Source organism: Lissotriton helveticus, chromosome 7, assembly GCF_964261635.1.
Source record: "Lissotriton helveticus chromosome 7, aLisHel1.1, whole genome shotgun sequence".
NCBI lineage: Eukaryota > Metazoa > Chordata > Amphibia > Caudata > Salamandridae > Lissotriton > Lissotriton helveticus.
This window is the reverse complement of record NC_136068.1, coordinates 595,344,782-595,360,169: the sequence shown is the minus strand read 5'-3', so window position 1 is coordinate 595,360,169 and position 15,388 is coordinate 595,344,782. Positions and strand designations below refer to the sequence as shown.

Sequence of the window (15,388 nt, the reverse complement as noted above, 5' to 3'; positions counted from 1 at the left end):
CTAAAAAGCTTTGGAACCGAAGACACCTTGAAAACCTTCGGATCCGAAAAAGATTTCGGGCTTTACACCGAAGCCGAAGGACATAAAAACCCCTTCAAAGGCTCCAGAGAAACCTAAACCAAGTCCCGAATCAAAAGCAATCGGTGCCGAAAGCATTCGTCAACGAGGAGGAACTGTTTCTACCAGATCCCATTGATCTGAAACAGAAAACACTGCATGTGGACCCTAAAACAGGCCATATTATCACTACCTCCTCGAACAAAATAAAATTTGACACCCCACACATTCCTGAGGTGCCTGTGAAGAAAAAAAGACTGCAACTTCACCATTGAGACCCTCTTCTCCTGTTCTTCCTACTGAGCCATTCTCTCCTCCAAAGTTTCCTATACTTCCTCCATACTCACCACCACCACAGGTTGATGATGACCTAGGGAGTGGGGGTGGAAATAATGATCCTGACGATGACACTCACATACCACAGGACACATGGGATGACTACAGTCACCTTGTAGATTCTCCAGACCTTCCTAATCCAGAGGCATACCCAAGCAGACCATCTCCCCCAGATGACAACATTGGCTTTAGTCAGCTCATTGATAGGGCTGCTCAATATCATGGTGTGCAAATGCATTCAGACCCCACAGAGGAAGACTTCCTGGTAGACACTTTTGCACAGTCACAAAGGACAGTACAAACATTACACATGCTTAAAGGTGTCATTAAACATGCTCTAGACATCTTCAAAAAACCCGTCAGGACCAGGATTCTCAATCCTCAGATTGATAAAAAATATAAATCCTCCCCTAATGATCCCACCTACATTAAGCGTCAACTCCCCTTAGATTCCCTGATAGTGACCAATGCTAGGAAGCGGGGCCAACTCCCAAACCTCCGGTGATGCCCCACCTCCAGAAAATGAGTCAAAACTGCTAGATGCTTCCGGCAAACGAGTTGCCTCCCAAGCAGCTAATCACTGGTGGATAGCTAATGCACAAGCATTACTTGCCAGATACGATAGGGCTCACTACGACGGGCTTGAGGGCCTAATGCAGCATTTGCCTGACCAATACAAGGCCAAAGGCAATGATTTGATTCAGGAGGGCATGTTAATAACAAACGCTTCCATTAAATGTGCCCTCGATGCAGCAGACACTGCATCTGGATCAATCAAAACTAGTGTGTTACTGCGAAGACCTGCATGGTTGCGAATTTCTGGCTTCAAACAAGAAGTGCAAACTACTATCCTCAATCAGCCGTTCAATCAGGAACAATTTTTTGGCCCAGCTGTAGACACACCATTAGAAAAATTGAAAAAAGACACTGAGACTGCAAAATCTATGGGTGCATTACAGTCTCCGTCTACACGAGGCTCCTTTCGTCGCTCCTTTTATAGGAGTGCATCCAAAAACATCAGTACAGATACTGCATCCTCCTCCTACAAAAGTCCCACACAAACATCCCCCAACAAGGGATATTTCAGAGGTGGGTACAGGGAAAATAACAACAAAGGGAGAGGCCGAGGTAACAATACTCGCACCTCCCCCACTAACAACACGTGACTTCCCTCCAGACCATTCCACTCCGGTCGGAGTGAGACTCTGAGAGTTCCTACCTGTCTGGAATTCCATCACTACAGACAAGTGGGTAGGACAAATTATCCAGTATGGTTACTGCTTAGAACTTACTGCAACTCCCCCCACATACCACCCAAACAGCATCCAATGTCCACGTAACATCTAACGCTCCTCAAACAGGAAGTTCTCTCTCTGTTTCAAAAGCATGCAATAGAACCAGTTCCCCTAGAGCATCAAGAAATAGGAGTTTACTCCCTATATTTTCTAATCACCAAAAAGGACAGTACTCTCAGACAATACTGGACCTCAGACCTCTCAACTTCTACATACAGTCAGATCACTTTCATATGATCACTCTTCAATAAGTCCTTCCACTACTTCAACAAGGCGACTTCCTTGCAACAGTATATCTCAAGGAAGCCTACTTCCATATTCCCATACACCCTGCTCATAGGAAATATCTAAGATTCACAGTGGACGGCCAACATTATCAGTTCAAGGTTCTCCCATTCAGGGTAACCACAGCACCCAGTGTCTTCACAAAGTGTCTCGCAGTGGTAGCTGCACGCTTGCGAAGACAGCTAATCCATGTGTTTCCATACCTGGATGACTGGCTGATAAAAGCCAAGTCACACAGTCAGTGTGTTCATCACACTCAACAAACACTTCTACTGCTACACCACTTGGGGTTCACAATCAACCACGCCAAGTCACATCTACAGCCCTCTTACCTACATCAGTATCTAGGGGCCACCATAGACACTACGAAAGCTCTAGCATACCCCAATCCAGCCAGGATCGCAAGTATGCAAACCCTCATCACAAAATTTCAACCACAACACTCGCTTTCAGTTTAAGTGTTTATGCAGCTCATAGGAATGATGGCTTCTTGCATTTTCATAGTACCTCATGCAAGACTTCAGATGCGCCACTTACAAGAATGCTTAGCATGTGAGTGGAATCCGGGTCAACGTAAACTTACAGATCTGGTGTCGGTGGACAGCCGCACACATTGCTCTCTGCAGTGGTGGAACACACAAAACCTTTCCAGAGGGCGACCGTACTTCGAGCCAATTCCACAGATAGTGCTAAAAGCGGGCGCATCATTTAAACCATACAATTCAGGGCAAGTGGGCCACCCAACAAAAACTGGTCCACATCAATCACCTAGAATTACTAGCACGTGAGTGGAATCCGGGTCAACGTAAACTTACAGATCTGGTGTCGGTGGACAGCCGCACACATTGCTCTCTGCAGTGGTGGAACACACAAAACCTTTCCAGAGGGCGACCGTACTTCGAGCCAATTCCACAGATAGTGCTAAAAGCGGGCGCATCACTTAAACCATACAATTCAGGGCAAGTGGGCCACCCAACAAAAACTGCTCCACATCAATCACCTAGAATTACTAGCAATATTACTAGCGTTAAAGTCGTTCCAAGCTCATCATTTCAACAAAACTGTCCTAGTCCGCACGGACAATATGACAACAATGTATTACTTAACAAAAAAAAGGGGGAACACACTTGTTGCAGCTGTCTCAGCTAGCGCAAAGTATATGGAGATGGGCCATTTCACAAAATATATATCTTCTGGCAGAACATCTTCGAGTACACAATCAGATTGCGGATCTCCTCAGTCGTCAGATACAGCAAATCCGCGAATGGGAACTTCATCCTCAAGTTCTTCAACCATTTTTCCACATGTAGGGCCACCCAGACATAGATCTGTTTGCCACACATGCAAAATGCCCAACCTTCCCCACCAGGTTTCCACATCCGTTGTCCAAGGGCAATGCGATATGGATGAACTGGTCAGGCAGATTTGCGTACGCTTTTCCGCCACTACCACTCATTCCACTAGTAGTACGCAAGCTCAAGCAGCAGTCTCTCAAAATGATCGTAGTTGCTCCCACGTAGGCACGGCAACCATGGTTCACAACAGTCCTCGAACTCTCAGTAGTTCCACACCAAAAATGACATCTCTTCTCAACACTGGTAACGCAGAACCATGGAGAGAATAGGCACCCAGATCCAGCACAACTAAATCTAGCGATCTGGCTCCTGAAGTCCTGGAGTTTGGTTACCTTAACCTCCCACCAGACTGTATGAACATTATCAAAGAAGCCAGGCGCCCTACTACTAGAGCATGCTATGCAGCCAAATGGAAACATTTTGTCATTTACTGCAATCACAACAAAATTGACCCACTAGATGCTTCAATTCAGAACATCATTTGCTATTTACTGCATAAACAAATATGTAATCTTATGGATGAGTAAGCTAGATTACATCTGGCTGCCCTTGCCGCCTACCTGCAAAACAGACAACATTTGTCATTGTTCATTGTACCTGCTATCAAAGCTTTTATGGAAGGCCTTAAAAGGATAATTCCTCCCACACTGCCACCCTCTCCAGTGTGGAATCTAAACATTGTACTTACTAGGCTCATGGGTCCTCCGTTTGAACCTTTACACAAGTGCGAACTGCAGTTCCTTACATGGAAAGTAGCTTTCCTTGGCGCAATCACCTCTCTCAGAAGAGTGAGCGAGATCCAGGCTTTAACCATACAAGAACGATGCTAATACAGCTCAGTCCCTAAACGATACGCACCGCCCCTCCACCACCGGCACCGTCGTCATCCACCCTCCTACTGTAACGACCGCACACTCCTCAATAACAGACCTAGATCTCTCCCCGACATACACCAGCAGCTCCCCCTCCAGGCCCACCAACACCATGACACCCATTCATACTAACTTCTCAATCACAGACTTGGATCTCTCACCGACATACACCAGCCACACCCCCTCCTGTCCCACCAACACCCTGACCTCCATTCATACCACACACACTCCTCTCCCCCCTGACACCACAACTCCCGAATATTACGCCTCTAGCATACCTCAGCCCCAATTGGACATGCACCTCTCCTCTACCATCAGCACCTTAGTCATACACCCAACTACGGTGGATACCTCACACCCCTCAATAACAGACATAGGTCTGTCACCCATATACACCAGCCGTATCCCCTCCCCCCTGTCACCAGCCCACACTCCCATTGTTTTCACACATGACGACACAGCTTCCACTCACAATCTGCCCGACCGAGCTCAGCCCCAGTCCGACATGCACACAGACAATGCCCACCCTTTATCCCACCCAACTCGAAGCCCCCACTTCCACACATTAACTAATCAATCTGAGCACGCCACTATCAACTCGACTCCGCCGCCGCAAAAAAGAACCACATATAATGACACTCCCCCCCCCCCCCGATCCTCATCCCACATTACCCTACATGCGCCCCCACCACAACTTACTTACGCCCATCTTCCACTATGCACTCTCCACCTACTACCAATACCCTCCTCCATTCTATGGCATCCTACCCCAACCCTCCGATACCCATCACCAACACAAATCCCACATCAGACCATGTTATGGCCTCCCTCCTCCAGCTCAAAGAAGACATTCACATCATCAAACAACTACTCCGCGCGCACTCCAGTCATTCCTCACCCACCACCCTCCTCAAGCTCAAACAAGACATTCACATCATCAAACAACTACTCTGCACACTTCCCGGACACCCCTCACCCGCCTTCACCAACACCGCCCTTCCCAACAAGACCCCCACCCGGACGGCTGACTCTCGCACTCAACGCCCTCCGCACTGGATCTCCATCCCTGTTCGCAATCGGGAAAACCGCCCCCATCGTACTCGCAACACATTATCGGACCTCGACACACTCCCTCTCCTCCGCTCCTACGACCCAGCTCCCCTTAACAACATACCCTCCACCCTCCGCGCCATTCCAACGATTCATCCAAATCCCCTTAGACCCCCCACGCAAAACAACAGAATCTCTATCCTTAGTAACCTGAGAAAAGTCCCCCTCTCTCTAGAACCCCCTTCCACCCTCGACACACCCCGTCTCAAATGCACCCTCCTCAACTGCAGATCGGCCTCTAGGCACTCCTCTGCAATCGCTGATCTCATCTTATCACTGGACCTTGACCTAATCATCCTGACTGAAACCTGGCTAACTGAATCTTCTACACCTATATTGGACATACTAGTTCCCCCCAACTACATCATCAGACTAGACAGGGTTGATCAAAAAGGTGGGGGAATCGCCTGTATACACAGGAGTAACCTCTCTGTCAAGAAAGTCCCTTCCTTACCCTCCCCAACCTCCTGTGAATACATTTGCCTTGATATTATCAGTGAGGGGAAACCGATATGCTCTCTCCACAGCATTTACCATCCTCCTGGGGACAACTTTACCTTCGCGCAACAAATTATGGATATGATCACCACCAATGTGGGGCGACAACTCCCACAAATTTACCTTGGTGACTTTAACCTCCACTGGAACGATCATAATGACGCGGTGGTGAAGAGTCTTAAAAACTTCCTGGACGCCCTTGACCTCACCCAAATATGCAACAGCCCGACCCACGAGAAAGGCTCCATCATCGACCTTATCGCCAAAGAAGACTCTATCCAGCTCGAATCTATCAAACCCTGTGACTGGTCAGATCATCACATTGTCACGTTCTTCATCAACGAAAAAGTCAAATTTAAAACGGGTCAATCATTCAAACCCAAAGTCTGGAAAAGAGACTTGAAAAAACTCAACCCAAACTCTCTACCCCCCAACAGCTGCAATATATTACTCCCTCCCACTGGCGTTGCGGATGTCCAAGCCTTGACGGACCACTATTTCAACGCTATGACCTCTTTAGTTAATGAAGCTGCACCTATGCAGCTAAAAAGAGCATCCACAAAAATGCCCAATCCTTGGTACAACGGGAGTCTCAACGACGATAGACGGGCCATGCGAATGGCGGAGCGCACCTGGAGATCAGCCCCCTCCGCACTGCACCTAAAAACCCTGAAGAAAAAGAGAAATGCCTACTTCAGGAAAATAAAACGCACAAAATCAGATTTCTTCAGCCGTCAGCTTGACCAAGCCAAAAATCGTCCGAGAAAGTTGTTTGAACTAATCAAAACGCAATCCAAGGATCAGCCCCAACCACTCAGTACTCTGGGCGAAGCACCCTCCTGTGAAGACTTCGCCTCTTTCTTTACCCAAAAAACAGACAACATAAAGATCGATCTCCTCATTGACGTAAGTCTCCATCCCAAATCGATCTGCACAGCACCCACTGAACCAAAAAACAATGCTACATGGACATCCTTTGCCACCTACTCGGAAGAAGAAATTGGTAGACTGCTCAGCACCTTGAAACCAGCCAATCACCTCTCGGACCCCCTTCCTGCCAACGCTGTCAAAGACCTTACCCCGTCGCTCCTCCCACTTTGGACTAAAATCATCAACAGCTCTCTTCAACAAGGGACCATTCCCGACTCCCTCAAAGTTGGACAAGTCACACCTATACTAAAGAAACCTACAGCCGACCCCACTGATCTAAATAATTATCGTCCCATTACCAATATTCCGACTCTTGCCAAACTACTGGAAAAATGCGCACAAACTCAATTGACTAAGCACATTAAAAAGTTTGATCTCCTCAACACTCATCAATCAGGCTTCAGAGCGGACCACAGCACAGAAACTGCTATGATACACATAATTGACGACGCCCTCCAAATGCTAGATCAAAACGATACCTGCCTCCTTATCCTTCTGGATCTCTCCTCTGCATTCGACACCGTCAAACATGAGAACCTACTTGATCTATTAAACACAAGAATGGGTATATCTGGAACTGTGCTCAAGTGGTTCACGTCCTTTCTACACAACAGAACGCAGAAATTCAAGAGCAACAACTTGATGTCCTCTCCAATACCGGTATCGCTAGGCGTCCCACAAGGATCCTCCCTATCCCCAACTCTGTTTAACCTAGTCATGGAACCTCTCACCACCTTGCTACAAGCATCCAATGTTCAATTCCACATGTATGCCGATGACACCCAACTTTATCTCAAAGTACAATCACCCAAAGACATTAGACTCCTGAATTCAACGATCAGAAGCACCCAAGCATGGTTGGCCGCTAATCATCTCAAGCTCAATGCTCTTAAAACAGAGTTCCTCTTGATCTCACCTCCTGCGAAGATCACTACCACTCAAAGCTGGCTTAAACACCTAACCGCACTCAATGTTCATCCCACCATTGTAGACTCAGCAAAATCCCTAGGCATAACACTTGACACCAACCTCAACATGCAGGAACACATCAACAAAGCAATTAAAGGGGCGAACTACCAGATCAATACCTTAAGGAAACTCAAACCCTTCCTTACAGCCAAAGATTTCCAAACTGCGGTACAAGCTCTAGTCATCCCTCGAATAGATTACGGCAGCATCGCCCTCTGTGGTCTCCCCCTAACTACCACGGCACCCATAAGAGCTTCTCTAAACGCTGCAGCGAGACTCATCACCGGATCAAGAAAACACTCACACATCTCCCCTGACCTGAGAGCCCTGAACTGGCTACCTTTTGAAGCCAGAATTCATCTGAAAATCGCCTGCATCACGCACAAGGCTGTCCACCTGAGCTCACCCGGATACCTCGCCCAAAAGCTGTCGATTTCCGGAGGCTCTAGAATCACTAGAGGCACAGACAATCTCCTGCTAAAGCCCCGAAGATTCCGTAAGGAAAAAACGTATAAACGCTCCTTCTCTGGAATGGCACCCAGGATCTGGAACTCACTCCCCCCTGAAATAAGGCTTATCTCCTCTACGATACTTTTTAAGAAAGAAGTAAAAGCTATCCTCATGGCGAAATACACTTGAACTATTAGTGGGGATGTTATTGACAGACGCTGCATCATTCAGTTTCACTGACCTGTTTTGCATTTTTGTATGGCTCGTTTGATGACCTGCCTGAGTGCTTACGCTATCAATTATTTGGACTTGTATTTGTACTTGTATCATCACAAATGTATCTGGTGGTCTATGCTCCCACATGTACCTTCCCCACCCCAATATTATTTGCTCACACGTTGTTCTTTTCGTCTGTAAAGCGCTCTGATATCTGCAAAGATCTTGTTCGCGCTATATAAAACTTTCAAAATAAATAAAAATAAGAACCATTCTTACAAATGTATCGCAACAAGGTGTTTCTTTGAACCAATCCAAAATTCCTTTCCAAAGCAATCTCTACTTTTCATCTTAATCTGTAGAGTTACCAGTGTTCTTTCAAAACCCGGATTCCGGGACAGAGCGAGCTCTTCACACACTAGACGTAAAAGAGCACTACTTTATTACATTGACAGGACTAAACCTTTTAGAAAGACAAACCAACTGTTTGTAGCCTTCTCTCCACCGCATAAAGGAAACCCCATCTCTAAAGCTGGAATTGCCAGGTGGATAGTTAAATGCATTCAAATATGCTACCAAAAGGCAAAACGCATATTAACAATTCCCCTAGAGCACACTCAACACGTAAACTAGGGGCATTCTTGGGGAACATTCCCCTAGAAGACATTTGTAAGGCAGCTACATGGTCTACTACACATACCTTCACCAAACATTATTGTGTAGATGTGCAGGCACAGCAACAGGCTTCTGTAGGCCAAGCTGTTCTTAAGACACTCTTCAGAACCACTGCAACAGATACAAGTGACCACCACTAAGGGAGACACTGTTGGACAGTCTATGCAAAACTATGAATTCTGCAGCTCATATGCCTTGAACGGAAAATGCTACTTCCCAGTATGCATCTGTTCTTGGCATGTAGAGCTGCAGAATATCATACGCCCACCCGCCTCCCCGGGACCTGTATCTGTTCCAGTAATATCTTACTTGGATACATTCACATGGACATCTTTTCTGTTTCTTACAAACTCCATCATTTCCCATCATGGCGAAAAACAATCTAAGGATGGAGTCGATACCCATGCGCACCATCATCCAAGGGAGGAGTCACCTATCTTGTGACTACAGGGACTTCTTCCAAGACAACAACAAGGTACAAGCATCCAAACCCAACACCAGATGGCGATCTATGCATAAGTATGATATTCTGCAGCTCTACATACCAATAACAGATGCATACTGGTAAGTAGCATATTCCTTTTGCAGATTGAAGATGTTCTACTTTCGCTCTTTGTTGATCAGGAGGGATAAAACAATAGTTGCTATTCCTTGTTTTCGTTAAACTGCTCTCCTCAACATACACTTTACACAGTGCGTTGGAAAAATACCATCTGAAGATGGCATCAATGGTATGGTGTATTGTTTTGATTTCGTACGGAGTATAACTGGCCACGCTTATTGAAACACCTTCAAATTCAATTATTTCATCACACTATATACTAAGCAAGGACAACCACATCCCATGATTCATAACTATAAATCAAGATTTGCTTCAAGCGGCCCTATTATTACTTTCAAGTAACTTGTTTCCTCTTGGTGAGGGATATTGGTCTCTTCCCTTCTTCCCCTGATTCGCAGACAATGGATCCCTCACTTGACTTCTCCCACACAAAAATCAGATCAGTGCATATATATTTCTCTCTCTCTCTTGCTTATACTCTTTCTCACCTTCTTTCTCTCGCTTTCCCTCCCTCCATCCCTCTCTCTATCTGAACTCTGCTTCTCTTAGCTAAGATGCTCTGGCATATGCGCATTCTATGACCTGGTTACTTACATACCTCTTCTCTCCAGTTCACAGGATTGGGCGTACAGGACGATCCGGAAACACTGGAATTGCCACTACTTTCATCAACAAGGCTTGTGGTGAGGAGTCACCAATGGAGCCACTGAAATAGCTACCAGAAATCTTGCTCCTTGAATGTGTTGTGGTCTTTGATGGACTATGGAAGTCTGGTACCTGGATGTGTGGAGCATAGGTGTGGTTGTGTGAGTTCTGCCCATTTGTGCAGTATCTGGGTTAGTGCAAGAGTCTGGCACATCTGTATCTGTAGAGGCAATGAAGTGAAGGCAGTAGTCTAGCTCCTGAAATGCCTAGGCTCACTGTGTGCCTTGCATCTGTTACTGTTGGGGCATACAGGTGACAATTCTGGCCGTCTGCATCTATTGGGCGTCCGGGTTCTTGCAGAAAAAGTCTGGCCTTTCTGGATCTTTGAGAGCATTGGGTGGACAGTGACTGGTGGAAGTCTGTTCTCCAAGCAAGTATGACATATTCCAAGATGAACTCTGATGTCTCTGATTGTAAGTGCGTGATTGGTTGGTTGTGGGATGTGCAGGATAGACTGACATCCATGTCCAGAACTGTGAGCATTCTCAGGTCAGTCAGGGGTTGGTTTAGGTTGTAGCTATTGCCTTTAAAATTGTGGTAAACGAGGTGCGACAGGTACATATGCTGAGGTTTGGGCCCTTCAGAGTTTAACAGGGTTAAATTAAAAAGTTGTATTTGGTTAAATCCGACCTATGCTGTCTCTGCCACTATGAGCACTACAAAGTGGCAGACTTGGGGCTGAAGGTGCAGCACTGAACTAAATAGGAGAGGTACATGCGAAGCGATGTGAGCTCTCTAGGGTGGGTCACTATGAGTTGTGTGAGCCCAATTGTTTCTCTTTGTCCTAGATGAGTCCGTTTTGATGGATCTGAAGGCGCTGCTGCTAGAGGCGAAGCAGAAGGTACCTCCAGTGCTACAGGTGCTGAACAGCGGAGACGAATCCATGCTGGACATTGGAGGTATGAGCTTTTACGAACAGATAACAGTTAACGTGCCATTCTGGAAATGTCGAACGTGGCCTGAGTGTGAAGTAATTTGTGCACACATGGTATGTGCACAATTGTTGGTCCCTCACAATATATGTATGTGCAGTGATTGGTGCCATACACCCTTGTGTGTGCAACCAATAATATCACACACTCTCTGTATACAGCGACTGGTGTTGTGATTTCTATCCACTCACTCACACCCTAAATTCCAAGCATCATGTCTGCAATGAGTTTTCTTCACATTCATGTGTCACGTTGTGTTTGTAAACATGCATAAAACAATTGAAGGAAGCATTCCTTTCAGGAAAGGAATTTTCAGGTGGCTTGCACACTCTCGCCTACTAGTATCGGGCACAGAACCTTAAAACATTTTTCTTGAAAGAAGGAATTTCGGTTTAGAGCGGTTCCTGTCCTGAAATTCACTATGCATTAGGACACAGTCCCAACCTCAGATTGGTTCTTTTTTCCACCATAGATCTGGGACGTGTTTTAAGTGCTTAGTCACCATTTTGACTGAAAACAGAAAGATTTTGACATGGAACAACTGGGAACGAATAATGGAGCATAAAACCTACCTCACTGACTTTTTTACCCACAGCCATAATCGTTAACGGCAAAAGCTCTGCGCATATAAATGTCAACAGGGCCAACGCTTTCTTCATTGATAATACACAGCCAGTTCAGAAAACCAAACTGCTATTTATTGCTTTTGCATTATAAAGGCAGGTCTAGCAAGATGGATTGTTGTATTTATTACATTTTGTTATGGCAAACCCAAACACACATTTCATACCTTAATGAGGACATTACAGAGGTGCAACAGTGGCATTAATGGGTAATATCCCACTAGCAGACGTTTGCTAGGCTGCTACCCAGTGTTCCATCCACACATTTACTAAGCACTACTGTGTGGACATATATACCCATCAAGAATCACTAGTCGGCCATTCCTCATTGCTTCACACATCTTCCATTGCTGCTCACAAGCTACTGCTTTAGTAATTTGGGTACTGCTTTTCAGTCTATACACAGCATGTGATCTACAGCTACACATGCTGTAAACTGAAGAAGTTACTTACCAGTACCTTTTGGTTTGCAGCCTATAGTGTTGTATATTTGCATGCACCCTACCCACCTCCCTAAAAGCAAGCCCTTCGTAAGACCTGCAGGCATATAATCTACATGTATCCATGCTTTATTGCCAGTGCATGGACATTATAATGCTTCACTAGTACACACATTCACAGACCCTTGGAGGAAAAAAACAATCTGATGTGGGATTCATGTCCTAACGCATTGCAGATTTCAAGGACATTTCCATGAATCATCTTGAAACTGAAATTTCTTATTTTAACAAAAAGAGCTTGTAATCTTAAGGGCCCAACACTAAATGGCAGGAGTGTGCACAGCATGTGAATCTACAGAACTAGAGACTGCAAACTGATTGTTACTATTAACATTTTCCTTAAAATTAATAAAACTGGGAATATGATAAAAAAAAATTGAATTGTACCTGAAAGAAGGCACAGTAGAAGCGTTTAACATATATTTTATTGAAGAACTGCAGAGCTGGGTGACACTGTATGAAGTGCTTTGCACCAGGAGTACTTCTTCAAAAGGGAAGTGTGCTTAGCCTGTATCAGCCTGCAGGGTTTGTCAAGTTGGGGCCAGGGGCAGAGTGGAAGAAGTGTCTGCATGAGGGTTGTGGGTAAGTGAGGTAACCTGTGTACAAGAGCTTTTATACAGTGTGAGAACAACTGTGGTTTATCTTCTAGGAGAACGAGGCTGTGCATTTTGTGGAGGTCTGGGCCATCGTATCACAGACTGCCCGAAATTGGAGGCTATGCAGACCAAGCAGGTCACCAACATTGGGCGAAAGGATTACCTGGCACACAGCTCCATGGACTTCTAAGGAGATGTGTTGCTCGATGAATAAGGAGCATCCATTTCGATTCTCAAAAAGACATCATGCACAAGGATTAAACTATGTAAAGCCTGATGGACTTCAAACACAAAGGAATCCTACTGCAATGCTCGTATTTCTATCTATCTGCTCATCCGGGTCAAAGGAGGTGGTTGGCACTAGGCTACATGGATTTCTGATCCAGCCAAGGTTACTATTGACGTGATATACCCATTATATGTTGTGCTAGCACCATGAAGCTGTTTATATGTTATTTTGTTCCTCTCTACCAATAAAACCTGTGTTCTCAGTGCTGGGTCCTTCCACTTCTAGGTCTTGCATGGACAACTGCTTTCTCTGTCCTGTAACTTAAAATTTTAAAGAGTCCTCACCCAGAGATGCGTTGGAGAGCACACATAGCTCGAGCTTGGTGAAGTTGGTTCTTGCCTCCTTTTATCCAGTCTTGCCACCATTTTGGAGCTGAGGCACACGTCAAATGGTGCACCGACAAGGCCCAAAGTAGGTGTTCAGTTCCAGCTTTATGCACCTGTGAAAACAGTGCAGCCACAGTAGTAAACATCTGTTTAGTATTTAATGGAAGATCGCTTGATAAATTGGCTGGTGAGGCACAGGGGCTTCATTACTGACATTCCCCCCGTTTCTTTTCCTCGCACTAGACTGTAAGACAGACCTCTCCATACTCATTCATCCACACTCTGGTAAGGTTACCCCTCCCTGATTTTGTAATAAAAAATTTAATCGTTTGCAGAATCTTTGCTGGGACACGCTGGGCAGTTTGAATCAACTCATCATGGTGCGCGGTCACGTGGTTACCAAACTCCACTGTTCTTTTCCACACGGTATGTTAAGATGGTGCAAAAATTAACCCAAATTAAATTTTATACTTGTTCATATCTTATGGAGTCTTTCCTTTTTTCCCCCGTCTTGTCATCCTCCTTTCCACCTTCTTTTTTACTACTCTGTTCCCATGTCCTAACGACTCACGGCTTAGGAGGCGCGGTTGTTTCTAGGTTCTTCCTCATGGTTCATATTATTTGATTCCATTAATTAACATAATTGCATTCAGGTACTTACATACATTTACAGATAAAGTTACATGTCATCAAAATAGTCAATTTGTCCTCTGACAACACCAAAGCTGATTTCTCCCACACTGTGCTAGCCATTAGACGATGTGGGACTAATGTTGTTAGTTTGTGTCTGACAGAAAGATGTACTTGGCAATCCAACTTAGCACTCTGTGTTGCTCCCTCACATTCCAGTGTGCAGAGTGGTGCAATTCAGATGATTTTTGTCAGCCACTGACTGGTTCTTGGAGTACCACCTGATATTGTTTCTTCTGTACTCCCAGCTTGGAGCATTTACTCTGCTGATGTTAATGGTAAGATAACGTCTCCTAGAGTCAGATTCCTAAGTCCGACTTAGGTTGATCTGTGATGGGGAAACCGACAAGTAGCTTGCTATTCTCTTAGACAATCTGAACCCAAGGCTTTTTCCAAGCAGGGTGAATCGAACAAGGCTACATGTGGCACACTTCAGTTTAAACATGAACTTGGAAAACCACCGTTGCTGAAGCAAGAAAAGCATTAAGAATTTATTATGTTGCAAAAACGTATAATTAATGCCTGGACTGGCTTAAGAAAAAAACTGAGCAGGATTTAATTAAATGCCAAAGCAGTAAAGGATCAATTACAGTGGCTCATAAAACCAACAGTTTTACAACACAGTGGCCCCTGCAGTGAAACCACAACAATAAATGCCTTAGACTTAAAAGTAGAGTAGTCACATTTTACTTGGACAACAGTAAGTGCGAGGCTTAGTAAGTAGTAAGTCAGGGTCACGGCTTAATCAGGCTGAGAGAGTTGTGCACTAAGAATTGCGCCAAATAAGTAGCCTTGTTCACTGTTTGGTGAAAGCAAGACGCCCCAGTTCTGTTGTAGGTGATGCTGAGGAAAAATGAAAATAAGGTTTAGAAGTGAAAACAGGAATAAAATGATAATCAATGTCCCAAGAATCCATTTAAAAAAAAAAAACATTTTATTGCAATTTATAGTCATCATGCCATAAAAAAACATGTAGTACACCATCTTCAGCTGTCAAACATGTCTTCAAGTTAATAATCAACAGTCCCCTGAAATCCCTCCCCTCTACATACTCGGTGGTGTGGGCATCTACAGATTTCCATGACCCATTATAATAGTTGCTACACAGAAAGCGTTG

The 15,388-nt window shown here is 45.1% G+C and overlaps 1 protein-coding gene across 4 annotated transcripts in view; it reads left to right on the top strand.

Moving 5' to 3' along the window:
* The window catches only part of DDX41 (DEAD-box helicase 41), a 227,967-nt gene extending 214,510 nt beyond the window's left edge, over window positions 1-13,457 (top strand). For all 4 annotated transcript variants that reach the window (XM_078652765.1, XM_078652768.1, XM_078652767.1 and 1 more), the window contains 3 exons: window positions 10,222-10,293; window positions 11,104-11,214; window positions 13,020-13,457. In XM_078652765.1, the coding sequence (XP_078508891.1) occupies window positions 10,222-10,293; window positions 11,104-11,214; window positions 13,020-13,156 (320 nt within the window). In that variant the 3' untranslated portion in view covers window positions 13,157-13,457. The remainder of the gene's footprint in view (window positions 1-10,221; window positions 10,294-11,103; window positions 11,215-13,019) is intronic.
* Window positions 13,458-15,388: the final 1,931 nt, after the last annotated feature.